Raw genomic sequence first — 14,662 nt, forward strand, 5'->3', positions numbered from 1 at the left:
CTCAGAAAGTAACCAACTGTGACTAGTAATAATTAGATATTTAGAGCTTAGAAATGCATGTGCAAACATCCAATGTCAATTGCATTGAAAAAGAATTTTTCTGTATGAAACTGTGTATTTTAATAATGAAATGGAGATCTTTTTTAAAGGTTAAAACGTCATTTAATTTATGTCTTATAGGGTTTATACTGAGTACAATATTGTATAATTATATTAATTCAACTGTAAACCTAAAAATTTACAGCCAATTTTGAAAGAGATGCATCCTACCTCAGGAAACCGTTATTGAATATGTCAATTGTGTTGTAATGATATGCTTCTTTTAAGTATGTTGTTATTAAATAAATCATTTTTAAAAATTAAAAAAAAAATGTTTGTGTTGCTGAATGCAAATTTTCTGGGTCTGAACTTCCTTCCATTTTGGGAAGGCATGTAAGAGGGCTTATTCTGTCCTACTCTGTGGTGGAGGGGCAAAAATTGTTTTTAGCTTAAAAGACAGAAGTGAAATGCTTTAACTCACATGTTAAAAGAGTTGAGATTGGGGTGTGTGTGTGTGTGTGTGTGTGTGTGTGTGTGTGTGTTTGTGTGTTGTATGCATGCCTGTGCACACGAATCCATGTAGGTGCACTCAACTAGTGCATAGATGTGTAGAGGCCAGAGGTGAATATTGGGTCTTCTTCTATCACTCTACCTTATTTCTTGAGACAGGATCTCTTACTGAACCTGCAGCTTGCTGTTTGAGCTAGGCTGACTGGACAGTGAGCCCCTGGGATCCATCTATCTCTGCCCCCAGTGCTGATGTTACAGACCCCAAGCCACCACATGGGTCTTTTACATGGATCTTAGGGGTTTGGACTCAGATCTTCATGACTGCACAGCAAACAACTTACTCGCTGAGCAATACCACAGTCCTGAGAGTGTTATTTTAGTTTTAGTTGTTTTATTGAGACAAGATCTTGCTATGTAGCCGAGGTTGGCCTTAAACCAATAATCCTCCTGCCTCCGTTTCCCAATTGTGGAGATTACAAGTATGCAGCACCACATCTGACTAAGATTTATGATAGTTAACATTTTGAAATAGAATTATGAAACTGGATAAGCTAAAAATGATATTTATCCAGGTATTATCAAATATTATTTTATTCACTATAATCTTGTTGGAATACAAGCAAATCTTTGACTATAAGATGAATTTCACATCATATTCACTTAGCCAGTAAGTCGCTACACTTTCATTGTATGCCCACTAGATAGTGTCAGCACTGTTCTAAACCTGGGCTGCTAAGGTCAATGGCACCCAGCCAGGCCTTTGCCTCCCAGGGAAATGACTAAGTCAGAACAATAGCATGAAATCCTTAATTATAATACCAACTAATAAAAGTCATACTGTGTTCATGGAGTGCCATGAGGGTGTAGAAAATGAAGAGATTCACTGTATTGGGGCTGTACTCAGGAAATTTCCAGAGGGTGGAAGGACCTTAGGAGTTCATCAAGTAAAGAGCAGGAAAGGTGTCAAGGAGCCCCCAAGGCATAGAAAGGCTCCGTGGCTCCACACAGCTTGGTGCCTGCCAGTGGTTGCCTCATAAGGCACATACTGGGATGTGGTAAGGGTTAAATGAGAAAGAAACTCTGGCCCAGCTCATATGGGGCTTTGTAATGATGTCAGGGGGGTTGGAATCTAGCCCAGGACATCAAAAAGCACTGGCGGACGAGCACAGGAAGACGACTGCATTTTTGTTGTGGAATGACCACCCTGGACCCTGTGTGACAATGGAGCGGAGATGAAACAAGGAGACTGTTTAAGAAATTAGCAGGATAGCCCAGATGAGACGCAGTGAGGACTAGAAGGCAGTGGGGAATGTGTTCTGCTTTGGACATGCTGAGCTTATAGACCTGCGATGTATCCAAGGAGAGCAATGAAAGCACAAGTTTACTGCTGGGTTGAGATAATTATTTGGGAATGATCAGCCTGGGAGTGGGGTGAAAGGTGAGTATGATGGCCCAGCAATGTTGTGTGGAGTGAGAAAAGAAAACAGGTGGACGGGAAAGATTAATAGTCCCAAACTGGAAAAGAACAGTCACAGTCCTAACAGGAGACCTAGAAGAAGATGACGTCAGAAGACCCAAGGAAGAAGGGCAATTTCAGTAATTAATTCTGGTAATGCTACAGAGAAAAACATAAAGTCAAGGACAGAAACAGATCCTTTGGGTTGAGCTATTAGAAGGTGCCCTGTGCGACCCAGATGGGGTAATTTGAGTGGTGTGCCTGACCCAGGAGTCAGTAGGTCTAGAGATTGACAGAAAATTGGAAACTGAAGATATGTTAACTGTTCCCAGGAGAGTGGGAGACTCAGAGAGGAAAAGAGGAGCATCGGAGGCTCTGGAGAGCTGAAGGAACTTAAAGTTCCTCTATATTTCCCATTATGAATATGTCCATACCTGTTGGGGAACCCTGCTGTTAAGGTTGGCTCCTTTCTCAGCAGGGGCTTCCTACCTGACTTACCTGGAAAGTGCCACCAAGCACGGATGCTTGGCCTCATTTAAAACATGACCTTTGGGATAGTTACCTGGAGTAAAAACTACCCCCCCAGGTTTTTTCTATATGATAATTAAGCATTGCCCGATAGTTGGACGATAGGATCCTACTGCCATATGTAAATAAAGCATACTATGAGCACCTATCAGCTGAAGCATTGGCTACTGACGCCACACTATATTTTCCCTAACCCCCACTGAATAAACGGAGCTGTTTGTATCACTGAACCTGCCTCCCTGGAAGGGCTTTCTTCCATCAGTGCTCACTGGCCATCCCTGACCCCGTTCGTCACTTCTGCTCCCTTTGTCCTCGTGGACCGGTGGCCAATGACCCACAAGGAAAGGGAGAGACCCCACACACACCAATAAGAATAGAGACTTATCTGACAAATAAGGGTATGTGCCACTATAGTGTCTTGAGTTTTTCCATACTGACCAAAGCGGGGCTGGTAGGCTTTTACTTTTCTTTTCTTTCTTTTTTTCTATCTTTTTTTGAGACAGCGTCTCCCTGTTGCCTCAGCAGGCCTGGAACTCTCTATGTAGACTGGGCTGGCCTCAAATTCACAGAGATCTACCTGCCTCTGCCTCCCGAGTGCTGGGATTAAAGACATGCATCACCATGCCCAGCTGGCTTTTTCTTAAAGGTCTGGAAAGCAAATATTTTAGATGTTGTGGGTTAAGAGACAAATAGACACTATATAAGTACTTTAGCCATTAAAAATATAACCATTCACAAACATAAAGGCCACTTATAGCTCCCCAGCCAGAAAAATAAATGGAAGCCACTGGGCCTGGCCCATGGTTTTTAGTTTGCTAAGCCCTAGAATATTACCCTTTTTATCTGAAAACAGTATTACAGATATTGTTATAGTATGGCTCTGGAATGTTCCTCAAAGTACCATGTGTTGAAGGCTGGGTTTCCAGGTTGTGGCCCTATTACCTGGTGATGGAGCTGTTCACAGGTTGAGCCTAGAAGAAGGAATTAAGTCACTGGGACCCATCTTCCTCCTCTCTTCTCTCTGCCTCCCAGCTTCCCTGTGCTGAGCAGTTTCCTCAGCTACATGCACCTAATCATTATGTAAGGCTTCACCACCACCCAAAGGCAACATGGGCTAACTATCCCTGGAAAATAAATGAGGCAAAATAAATCTTTTTTTTTTTTTTTTCTGTGTAAGTTCTCAGATATTTTGCTTTGGTTTTTTGTTTTATTGATACTGGGGATTGAACCTAGGGCCTCACTATGGCTAGGCAATACCCGACCACTGAGCTTTTTCTCAATATTTTATTACAGTGACAGAAAGATAAGATACACACATACCCATAGTTAATATAATTTCTATCCCTCACTGCCCAAAGGTCATCACCTAAAATTTGTGTGCATCACTTTCAAATATATCTATGTTTCTAGGCAATACATAGCATACTTTTGAGATATTTTAAAAACTTGAAATAAGTCTGGAGAGATGGCTCAGCAGTTAAGCGTACTGGCTGCTGTTGCAGAGAACCCGGGTTTGGTTCCTAGCACGCACGTGATGGCTAACAGTCATTCATAACTTCAGTTCCAGGGGATCCGATACCTTCTTCTGTCCTCCGTGAGCACTGTACAACATGGGTGCACTTCCATACATGCAAGCAATATACTCACACACATAAAACAAAAAATAGAATATAAAAAATATTTTAAAACTTGAAATACATGTGATTATTATGCACATAATAATATTTTTTGAGTTGAAGTTCTCTCTGTGCTGCCCAGGCTGAATATGGATTACATGGTTAAGTAATTCTCCTGCCTCACCCAAGGAGCCAGAACTGTTCATATTGTGCATAATAATCTTCAACTGGCATTTGTGGCCAATGTTCTTTCTGAGACTGATCCAACTTGATTCATGGAGCTCTGATTCAGCAATTTTTTCTGCTCCGTGGCATCTCATTCTGTAACTATGTAAAGTTTTATTTGCCCTTCTTCTGTTAATGGACATTTAGCTTTCCCCTCTTTTTTCCTTCTAGTTATACAAACAATACCATAATCAACATCCTTGGTCTGGTTTTTTTGCTGCACATTTGTGAATGATCTAGGAATAAACTACTAAGATTGCAGACTAAGAACATTTCCAGTTTACTAAATATTTCCAAATTATTCTCCAGAATGGTTATATAGAGACACTTCCCTCTCAGTAATCTAATCTACTTGGGAACTGAAAATACTCCCTGCATGCAGCACCTAGAAATATTACATAAAATATAAGGAGTAACATTTAAATGTAAAAAGAAATCTTAAGAGAGCAAGGAAATTATGTCAAGGGGCAGTGCTCACTTACAACCCAGCACTCAGGAGGATGAGGTAGAAGGACTATGAGTTTGAGTCAGTCTGGGTTACGTAGGCAGACCCCATCTCAAAACAAACAAGATTATAGAGGAAATGAAAATCCAAAGCCTAGCTCTCCATGGGGATTGCCTCAAACAAAGACTTGGGATCCTGTTAAACAAAGCTAAAACACCAAGTCATGGTCAAAAACAGGTGGGCTGTTAGCAAAGGTCAGCATCAGCTGGTGTCATCTTACCTGGGGGACCCAGGCCTCCTCAGATGTTTGTCTAGCTAGGTCTTCTCTTGACTTTCTCACGGGCTATCACATCTGTTCCACTAGTCACCTGGTTACTGAATGAACTGGCTACTGGCTCCGGTGTGCTGGCTGACATCTTTCTAGAGACACTGACACCTCCTCAGTCTGATTTCTACTGTCTACCTGTGCCCATTCCATGGTTATAGCCAAGCCTGAGGTCTAACCAGACGTTCTCTTCCAAGCTCAGCAATCCCTGGCTTCATCCTTCCCAATCCTAGAGTGTAGTTAGAACAGTGAATGGCTGCTGTACTAGAAAAGTACTGGAGGTTGGAGCACTTTTCAGTGGTATGACGATGGGGTCTGAAAAGTTGGGAGTCAAATCAAACAGGTAAGCCATCCCCTGTATGCCAAGATCTATGCTCTGTGCCCTCTCCAAGACTTTCCTCATGAATGAGAAGTCAACAGTCAGCAGGTTTGGGTTTACAAGCACTTCAGAAGAAAGTAATCAAATAGATAATAATGGACTTAAAGTAAATACACAAAAGAAGGGATAAATAACCACACTTAAGTAAAAATAAAGAAAAATATGTTTATATATAAAAGTTAGACTTTCTAGAAATGCAGACAACGATCACTAAAATCAAAAGCTCAGTGGGTGACTTAAGCAGCACAACGCTGTTCGCCAGCCCTGCACGGTTCCTGTTTCTCCACATCGCTGGCAGTATTTGAGGGTGGTGCCAACTGCAGGCAGGTCAGCCAAGTGCAGGTCACACTGTGCCTTTACAGAATTGAGTACATCCCAGCAAGGCCTTTCCACTTCTGGTGTCCTGGAGTTTAGAACTGTAGACACAAAGGGGACGTTAAACCTCATCCCCTCTCTACCAGTTTGGGTTTTGTTTTGAATGCTGTTGTTGAGCCTGGGTCTCTCCATGTAGCCCAGCAATTACTGAACTCAGTCTTTCTGAACCTCCCCAGAGCAGGCATTATAGACACACACCACCAGGGTCAGACCCTTTCTTTTTCTTTCTCTCTTCCTTCTCTCTTCTCCTCTTTTGTCGTAGTTTTGTGTCCCCAGGGGTGTTTTGTCCCCGAGATCAATTCTCAGCGGGCTGTTCTTTCTCTCCCAGTTCCCACATCCTGAAGCCTCTCACTTAGGATTTAGCGGTCTGCTTTTCCTGCTTCTGGTCTAATCTACGCTAATCTCCAACTTTCCTGATTGCTCACTCTGTACCTATTTCAGCTTTCCTTAGGCAGCTCAAGTTTAACCCAGCTCTCACCATTCCTTTTCCTATGGGCCAGCCTTGGGCCAAAGCAAACAAATATGATTCTGTTATTAATATGCAGGAACCATAAAGCCTGTCCAAGAGCTACGTGATACACATACAGGGAGAAGGGCCGCCTCAGGTCCAACTTTCTGGGGATCTTACACTGGCTGATATGTGTTAGTCCAGATCTATTGGTCAAAATCCAGGGAAAGTATTTCCTTACTTGCTTCCTGGTTATTTTCCCTGGGGATAATTTCCCTTGGGATGGTTCTCAATCCTGCATCATGCTGTCTACCTGTTAAAAGAGATGCTGACCCACAGGGAATGAGGCTGGTCTCCTGCAACTGCAGGCACTATACAATCTTGCTTGTTTGTTGTTAATAAAGGTTTCATTTGACATAGACCCCGGAATACACTTGCAATGGAGAGACTAAAGACTGTTCAGGAGATTGGATTCTTCTACCACACATTCCCAGATACTATTTCTGAAGGACATAAAAATCCTATAATCTAATTCATATTCTTAAGCACAGTTAGCTCAAAAAGGATATGCATTAATTAATTTTAAAGTCAAATTTTTATTTGGAATAGCCCTTCTCTTGACTAATGTCAAAGTAAGAAGCTTTTGTTAAACAGCTTTTTGAAATTGGAGATTTTTTGCATCTTTTAGATTGGTGATCCAGGCTGGGCTCAGGAAACAGTTTATGGAAACCCTGTCTGCAACACAGTTTGCTTTCATCCTGACTTCTGACCTCCTTCAAGACTACCTGTTTTCAAGGGCTCTGTGGTTTGCGAAAGATCAGCCTCATACTAGTTTCAGGGATAATTTTAGTATTTATCAACAATTCCTGGGTTCTTCATTTATGCTGAGCTCTTACAGAGTTTAGGAAAGTCAAGATGAACAGAAGAGGATATTCCCAGCAAGTGCTCATGGCTCCTTCCAGTTCCCTCCCAACTCCAAAGCACTTGCACAAAACTGCCATGGAGTCCCTGCCTCATGCTGAACACTAATCTCTGTTTCAAACACACTTCCTCTACTTTCCACTCCAGGCATTTGGGCAGATCACATAGCGAGTGCCCTGGGAGAGAGCCTGGTGGACTGGGGAAGGTACGTGTGTTTGTCAACCTCCAGGAAGCTGTCATCTGTTTGACAGCAGTGCCTGATGTCACCCATCCTATCTAAAGAACTGCAGCTCCGGCACTCTGCTGTTGCTTTAAATACCACCCTTTCCTAGAAGCAGCCAGTACCTATCCATCAACCTTGGACAGCAAGTTTATTTACCAAAGGCAAGTCAACAAAACCTTAAGAGGCAATAGGGGGTGTGGGGGTTGCTTGTTGTAGCAACTGTCAAGGAAGCTATCAATTGATGCTTTCAGCCTAAAGTATTGAAATATAATATTTTGTTTCTTCCAATACTTTTAAATGCCTACAATCATGTTAGCTTTTTAAGCAACTGTTCATTAGTAATTGGATGAAAAAAAATCCCCAGTGTATCAAAATCGAAGAAAAGCAGATCAAAGAACTTTCTAGATGTTAGAGAATGGATGCCTGGTAACTTCTCCATCGAGTCCCTGTTTACATTTTTTTTTTTTCATTTTATAGTTTCTTCTTCGCTATGTTTTCCAGTACCAAATTTCCATACCCCAGTTTTTCCAAGAGTTTTTAGAAACAGTAGACATTTTAGCTATTAGAGCAAAGTCATTAATTCTGTTTTAGCAGACCGGAGCGTTCTTTTCCATGAACTGCCAAAAAAGTTTATGGTTTTCTTAATATGCCTAGTAAAGCTGGTAAATGATAGGGATCATAGCAGGCAACGACAACCAGGGGTTTATATCAAGTGAGACAGGCGGCAGCAAATGCAAGATCCACCCTCCAGCCCTGCCTACAAAAGACAGTTTTAATTTTCTCCACTTTAAATTTCACCGCAATGATTAGGTTTTCTGAGTGGGGCGGGATCCTGTAGCCGTGGACACCCACAGGCTTCAGGATCCTTCTTCCCAGCCGGAGGTCGCTTACCCTGGCCGGAGTGAACCGGCGCGAGTCCCAGAGCCAGGACGAGGACAGCGCGCGGTGCGGTCATGTCAGCTCCCTCACCCGCGCGCTCAGGATGCTGCGGAGCCCGGGCCTCCCTCCAACGCACACATTTCCGGTTTCCTGCTTGTTTGGGTCGGTGCTCGCTTGAAGGAGAGGTGTTTGCCTGTTTTTTAGGAAGTGATGTAACTCTGCAGAAGCCTGTTAGACCAGCAAAGATTGCAACAGAGAAGTTGCTGGCCCAGTGCTGATTCAGTTAGCACCTCCCCAGCCCTTTGGAGTCCGGGCCTCACCTTTCCAAATTGTCCCTGAGAAACAGCCCGTAGCTCAGGTGCCATTCGAGACTGGGGGAATGCTGGACCACATGCGTTCTTACTTGATAATTTTGCACGGGAGGTTTCTAGGGCTGTGCAGAGCTAGGGCAGTGCTTCCCTGAGCCCCGCACTCATGGAAATATATCAAATCAGCGCCCATTAGCCACATTGGCTACTGGACACTTGACTGAGCCTCGGGTGAAGTGATTTTTTTTCTCAAATTTTATTTAATTCTTTTTAAAATTTAAACACCACCACGGGCTTAGTGACTGTTGTGTTGGACAGCGCAGGCCCAGACAGCAGAAAACTGCTGCTCTCCAGCCAGGCCTATCCTCCTGCCTCAACCCTCCAGTGCCTCCTCCCCAGAGGCCTGTGGGACAAAGCTCCACACCCTCATAAAGAAGCCTTTGCACAGCCAAGCATGCAGAAGGAAAGTGGACCCGCACCTCCCCTGCGTTTCTTTCTTTTTGCATGACAATACATTTCTTGGAGGCTGTTAACCAGCAAAAAAGAATGCAATGGGATTAGAATGAAGTCGGAAATCCTACCCAATGGAAACGATTAAGGGATCTGTTACATACTGGGATAGCTGGAATACTTTGGAACCCTTTCCTAGGTTGGGTTTGCACCTGTGCAGGTGGATTCGTTTCCTTATTCGGTTTGCTGTGGTGCCGAGACAGTCCAAGGTGGGGGAGCAGGGTGAGGCAGGCGGCAGACCCTCTCCTAGCTACACCCTTCCTCCAGTGTCCACCAGTCGTCACCTTCCCATCCTATCGGAGGTGAGTGAGCTACTAAGTGCAAACAAACCAGGTGACCCAAGTTCCCCGGCCCCAGACAGAGCCTTGAACTTCTTCTTTGGCACACTGCTGCTTTTCAATGGTTATCACAGTTCTTGCTTACAAGAAATAAGTTGGTGGCTAACGTTAACAATCAGTTTGTCCACGGATTTACAGTATGCACTTTAATGTCTTAAAGTAGCAATTAAATAAATTCTAGATAAACCATGCTTTTGCACGTTAGGAGACAATCCAGCACAGCAAAAGAAAATACACTTGTTCAAGATTGGATGATCGATCTGAGAACAACAGAGAAAGGACTCTTGCTGAGCGTGTGAATAAGCCACTAGCTCCAAGACCCTGTGGTGCTGAGTTTGGGTGGCAGTTACTCCTGTGGAGTGAGCTCTTCACCAGCTGGGACACACACCTGCAAAAGAGAACTTCATGTGGCCACTCCCATCCTGTTAAAAGCACTGTTGGCTCCTGGGCTTAAAGCACACTTTTGGCAAGGGCAAGGCTGCCAGCCCTGGGTCCTTCCATTTTAAAGCCATGGCTCATGCAGGGCATGGTGGCCCACACCTTTAATCCCAGCACTTCCCAGCAGAAGCAGGTGGATCTCTGTGAGTTCAAATCCAGCTTGGTCTACATAGTGAGTTCCAGGCTAGCTGGGACTACTGGGAGACCCTGTCTCAAAAAACACCAAAAAAGCAAACAAAACAAACAAAAAAACTATGGTTCACTAGGGAGGCCCTTGCAGACAGGTATCTGGGGTTGGACCACAGGCCGTCTTGTGCAGTCCTCCACTGGAGCCCAGGCATGGGTGCACAGAACTCAGTTTCCGCAAATGGACTTTGAGCTTCTGAGCAGTGTAACTGTTACAGTCTTGATGGGCAAAATAAAGCAAGGCTGCAGAGAACTCCAGCACAGCATGTCATTTTCTTTTGACCTCTGTGCTAGGACCCTCAGCAGATGAAGCTGATCTTCAGGGGAAGAAAATTACTGTCATCGGTCAGAAAGTGGTAATACCCCAGTGATCCATCCACTGCAGTTAAAATCCCTGGGGACTGCCTGGTAGAAAAGGGCTACTTACCTCTGTTTGGTCTCATTTCACCAACCATTAATTTTGGCAAGTGGTTGCCAGGGCCTCAGATTAAAGTCAGATGCACTCTCGGAAGTTGGGCCTCAGTCCTTACCTTGAGTCACACTGATCTTTGTGCCCAGTATGTACACAAGTACCTGCTGGTGGCTTAGGAATAGCCTGCAGGAAAGGAGTGTGGTCCAGGAGATGCCCTGAGGCCTCACACAGACAAACCAGCTACTCCTTTAGTTCTGGGGTGGCTTGTTCCTTACATAGAGGAGTCTGGCTTTTACGGTCATCCACTCTCCTCAGTTCCTTCTGTCTGCTGCCTGTCCTGATCCCAAATCCATGGACCATTAGGATGAAGAAATTCAAGGAGTCAGTTGAGAAACATGAAGCTCTCACAGTGAGTGCTGGCTTCCTCTCCACAGTCCCCTTCTGCCCAAACTGTGCCCTTGCCAACATACACAGCTATGCACACACACACACACACACACACACACACACACACACACCCTCATGCCGTGGTGCACACATTCAGCACACTAATGCACACATGCATCTTCACACAGGTGTGCACTCATGCCCATGAACACACACCCTCATACACAGTAGTACACACATACTCAGAGACACACTGAAAGCTCTCTCTCTCTCTCTCTCTCTCTCTCTCTCTCTCTCTCTCTCTTTCTCTTGTGCACACTTTGGAATAGATGAAAACAAAGGAGAATAAGCGGTGTCTATTTAATTCTGAGCTCACACTAGCAAGAGAACTGGCTGTCATCTTTGGCAGAGACCTTAAGTCTGGCTGGGGTTGGGAGAACTTCCCAGTGCATCAAAGGCACACCCCAAGGCAGGCTGTTGGCCCAGAAACCACAATAAGTCCGGGTTGTTGGTTTCAGTGATTGGCCAACAGTCTGCCCTTGGCTTCTCCAAACTCAGATGGGAGGATGAAGATCAGAGACGCTGTCAGATGGTGACCTGGCTTCCTGCAACTCTGGTTTATGGCAGACTGTCTTCTGGACTGGCTGCTGGAGACAAGGGGCTGATTCCTGGGCTGGTTGTTAGAGATCTCTTTTACATATAACTGGCATTTTCATTTGTGTATTTGTTACAGTAGCAAAAAGCCACTTAAGAGAAAAACGGTCAAGAGAATAAGAATCTCTAGCCTGGGTAGAACTTTCCAGTTTTGCCAGGTCAATCACCTGGTCACAGGATCACCCCTGGGAAGGAGGGTTCACCCTTTAAGTCATGCTAAAGAGATAGGCAGAATACATAGTGCATTAATGAGATGGTGAACTTTACCTGCCTGGAATCCTCATCCTCTATTTCAGTGCTTCTGGACAGGGTCCCAAATATGTGGCTCTCAGTAAATCTGCCTGAATTCAGAAAAGCATAACTTCTCTTTTTATTCTTTATGTCTCTTTTCTAAGCATGTTTTCCCTAATGCTCTGAGCTGCCCCAACTTCTTGGATTTCTTTACTTTTCTCTAGAGCTCCCTTCTGCTCCCCACCTGGTGGCTGCTACTACATGTCTGGAATCCATTCTTAAATTCCTTCATGAATGAAACTAAGTACCCTGCAAGGGGATCCTGTTTTCCCCTTTGTCACCTTGAGTCTCTGAAAACTTACCTATGCACACTCACATACTCTGAGATGTGCACCCTGCTCTCACACTCCAGGATACCTACTCGGGTACTGATGCAAGTTTTCTAGAGCCTTTTTTTTTTTTCCGGTTTCCACACCAGCTGGTGCATCTCCTTGGCACTTATTAATTGGGGCAGCCCCTCAGACCGGGTTAGTAACAGCCACAGGGCTGTAAATCCCCTTGAGGAGGCAGCGTGGACAGGCCAAGGAAGGCAGATTAAGGCCCCAGGGCAGGAAAGGCATGCCAGAAAGAGCAGGAGGGGGCGGGGGACTGGGGCAACCGGAGGAGAAGTAGCCCCAGTGTGTATAGGGAGCTGCAGCCTGGAAAGGGCCTTACAACTTGCCTGCTCCCGGCCTTTAGAGCTCAGCCTGCACTGCAGCTTCCTCCAGCTACACCACTGGGGTCTCTGTCCCTGCAGGTCCCACACTCTCTGCTGGTCATTTAGAAAGCTGCTGTATAGTCTGGAAACTCCTTGTGAGACAAAGGAGGAGACCAGCTGCCCCTCCCTAAACACTGGGAGGTGTTAAGCACTGTTAAAGTATAAGTAAAAACTGTTAAAATTATTGTTGATGTCAGTAAGTTCTTTATGTTTACACTGTAAGCATTCCTGGTTGATGCTCATTTTCCTGTAAATAAGCAAAGATGTGGGATGGGGCAATTTGATGCCCTAATTAGCAGTTACTGCACTTTGGTCGCCTGAGTTGCCCTGAGCAAAGGAACTAGTAGTCAAACAGCCAACTAGGCCACCCTTAGGCCAGCACCAGTGTTCTGGAACACTCTACAGACTCTGTCATAATTAGCTTCAGTTGTCAACTACACATACCTGGGGAGTGGGAACCTTAGTTGAGTAATTAGCACCATAGGACTGGCCCATGGCCATGTCTGTGGGGCATTCTCTTGAATGCTAATTGATGCAGGAGGGACCAGCCCACTGTGGGCAGTGCCATCCTTAGGCAGGTGGGCCTGGGCTGTTTAAGAAAGGTGGCTGTGCCAAGGATGATGGCACACACTTTTAATCCCAGCACTCGGGAGGCTGAGGCAGGTGGATCTCTGTGGGTTCAAGCCCAGCCTGGTCTACATAGTGAGTTCCAGGCCAGCTGGGGCTACAGTGAGACTCTGTCTCAAAAAGACCAAAAAAAAAAAACAAAACAAATAAAAAGGGGTAGCTAGAGGTGAGCCTGGAAGCAGCATTCTCTAAGGTTTCTGCTCCACATTGCAACCTTGAATTCCTGCCCTGATTTCTCTTAATGATAGTCTGTGATATGGAAGTATAAGCCAAATAAACTCTGTCCTTCCCAAGTTGGTTTTGGTCAGTGTTTTATTACAGCAACAAAAAGCAAACTAAAACAGAAGCTAAGTCTCTAGGAGCCATTTCTACCTTAGCCAGAGGGAGAGAACTTTCCTTGGTAGGGGGACTACACACAAATCTTAAGGACCATGATTGATCCCAAACAAACAGCTGTGATTGACCAAACAACTGGCGGTGATTGGGCCAAGCGCTTACTCTCAGACTCTGTAGGAAGACTGCTTGGGCTCAGTCGGGGATCTGCTGCCAAGTGTCCTCCCCACTGTCTCTCCTGTGTGGTAGCATCAGGGTCTGGAATGCTCTTTCCTTCCCTGCTCCTCATTCTGCATGCTGAGCTGGTAACAGAAGAAACAGTGGCAGCGAGTGCAGCCTCTGCTGCAGTGGCACTGGCCTACTGGTTCTACAGGAACCTCATGGTCCAACTGTGTTGCTGTGTGCACACCTCCTACATCTGACAGCTGAAGATCTCAAAGATACCACGTGGGAACTCAACACCATGACACTATTAGGCCTCATAGTACACTGATGTTCTCGCTCCACCCACAGGCCTGATACTGCTAGGTGCCACCCAGCGATGGATACCTGAGAACCTGAATTCCAGGTTGGCATCTTGGGCCCAGGTCTAGGGGACTTCAACCCAGTTCTTGAGCAACCCAGTGGGTTCTGGGAGCTGAAGAAATCACAATCACCTGCCTGATGGCTGAGGAGTGTCCAAACAGTTTAAGAGCAGCCAGTTAAAATGGAAGCAGAAGTAAAGAGAGATGACAGGAGAGAGCAGAGAGCTGATTAAAGAATGCTAATGCCATTAAGGAGCCAGAGAGAACTTGTAAGCTCTGGTCTCTGGAATGATTCCAGAGATCTGTCATGTCTTCAGAACCAAGGGTCTCAGGACCCAGGCTGAGATAGTAACACTGGCTGCTGCCAAAGGCCATGGATTCCAATACTGAGGCCACACAGAGACTGTGACACCTGAGGGTGCCACTTGCTGCTGCTCCCACCTGCCTGCTACCACTGCTCCGGGCTTGCAAAGGCTGAGGGGGAAGGATCGCTGCTAGGCAGCAGCATTTGCAGAGCTGCTCCTAGCTTAGCCACCACATCTGTCCAGGTAGAGCAAAAGAACCCTCAGCCAGCTCACTGAAAACACT

The 14,662-nt window shown here is 45.3% G+C and overlaps 1 protein-coding gene across 1 annotated transcript in view; it reads right to left on the bottom strand.

The window, feature by feature from the left end:
- Tmem154 (transmembrane protein 154) overlaps positions 1–8,499 on the bottom strand; it is a 54,348-nt gene extending 45,849 nt beyond the window's left edge. The window contains exon 1 of the mRNA XM_029556768.1: positions 8,382–8,499. Coding sequence (XP_029412628.1) covers positions 8,382–8,445 — 64 coding nt within the window. The 5' untranslated portion in view covers positions 8,446–8,499. The remainder of the gene's footprint in view (positions 1–8,381) is intronic.
- Between the last annotated feature and the right edge of the window lie 6,163 nt (positions 8,500–14,662).

This window comes from Nannospalax galili, unplaced genomic scaffold (assembly GCF_000622305.1).
Source record: "Nannospalax galili isolate Female #2095 unplaced genomic scaffold, S.galili_v1.0 scaffold305, whole genome shotgun sequence".
Taxonomy (NCBI): Eukaryota; Metazoa; Chordata; class Mammalia; order Rodentia; family Spalacidae; genus Nannospalax; species Nannospalax galili.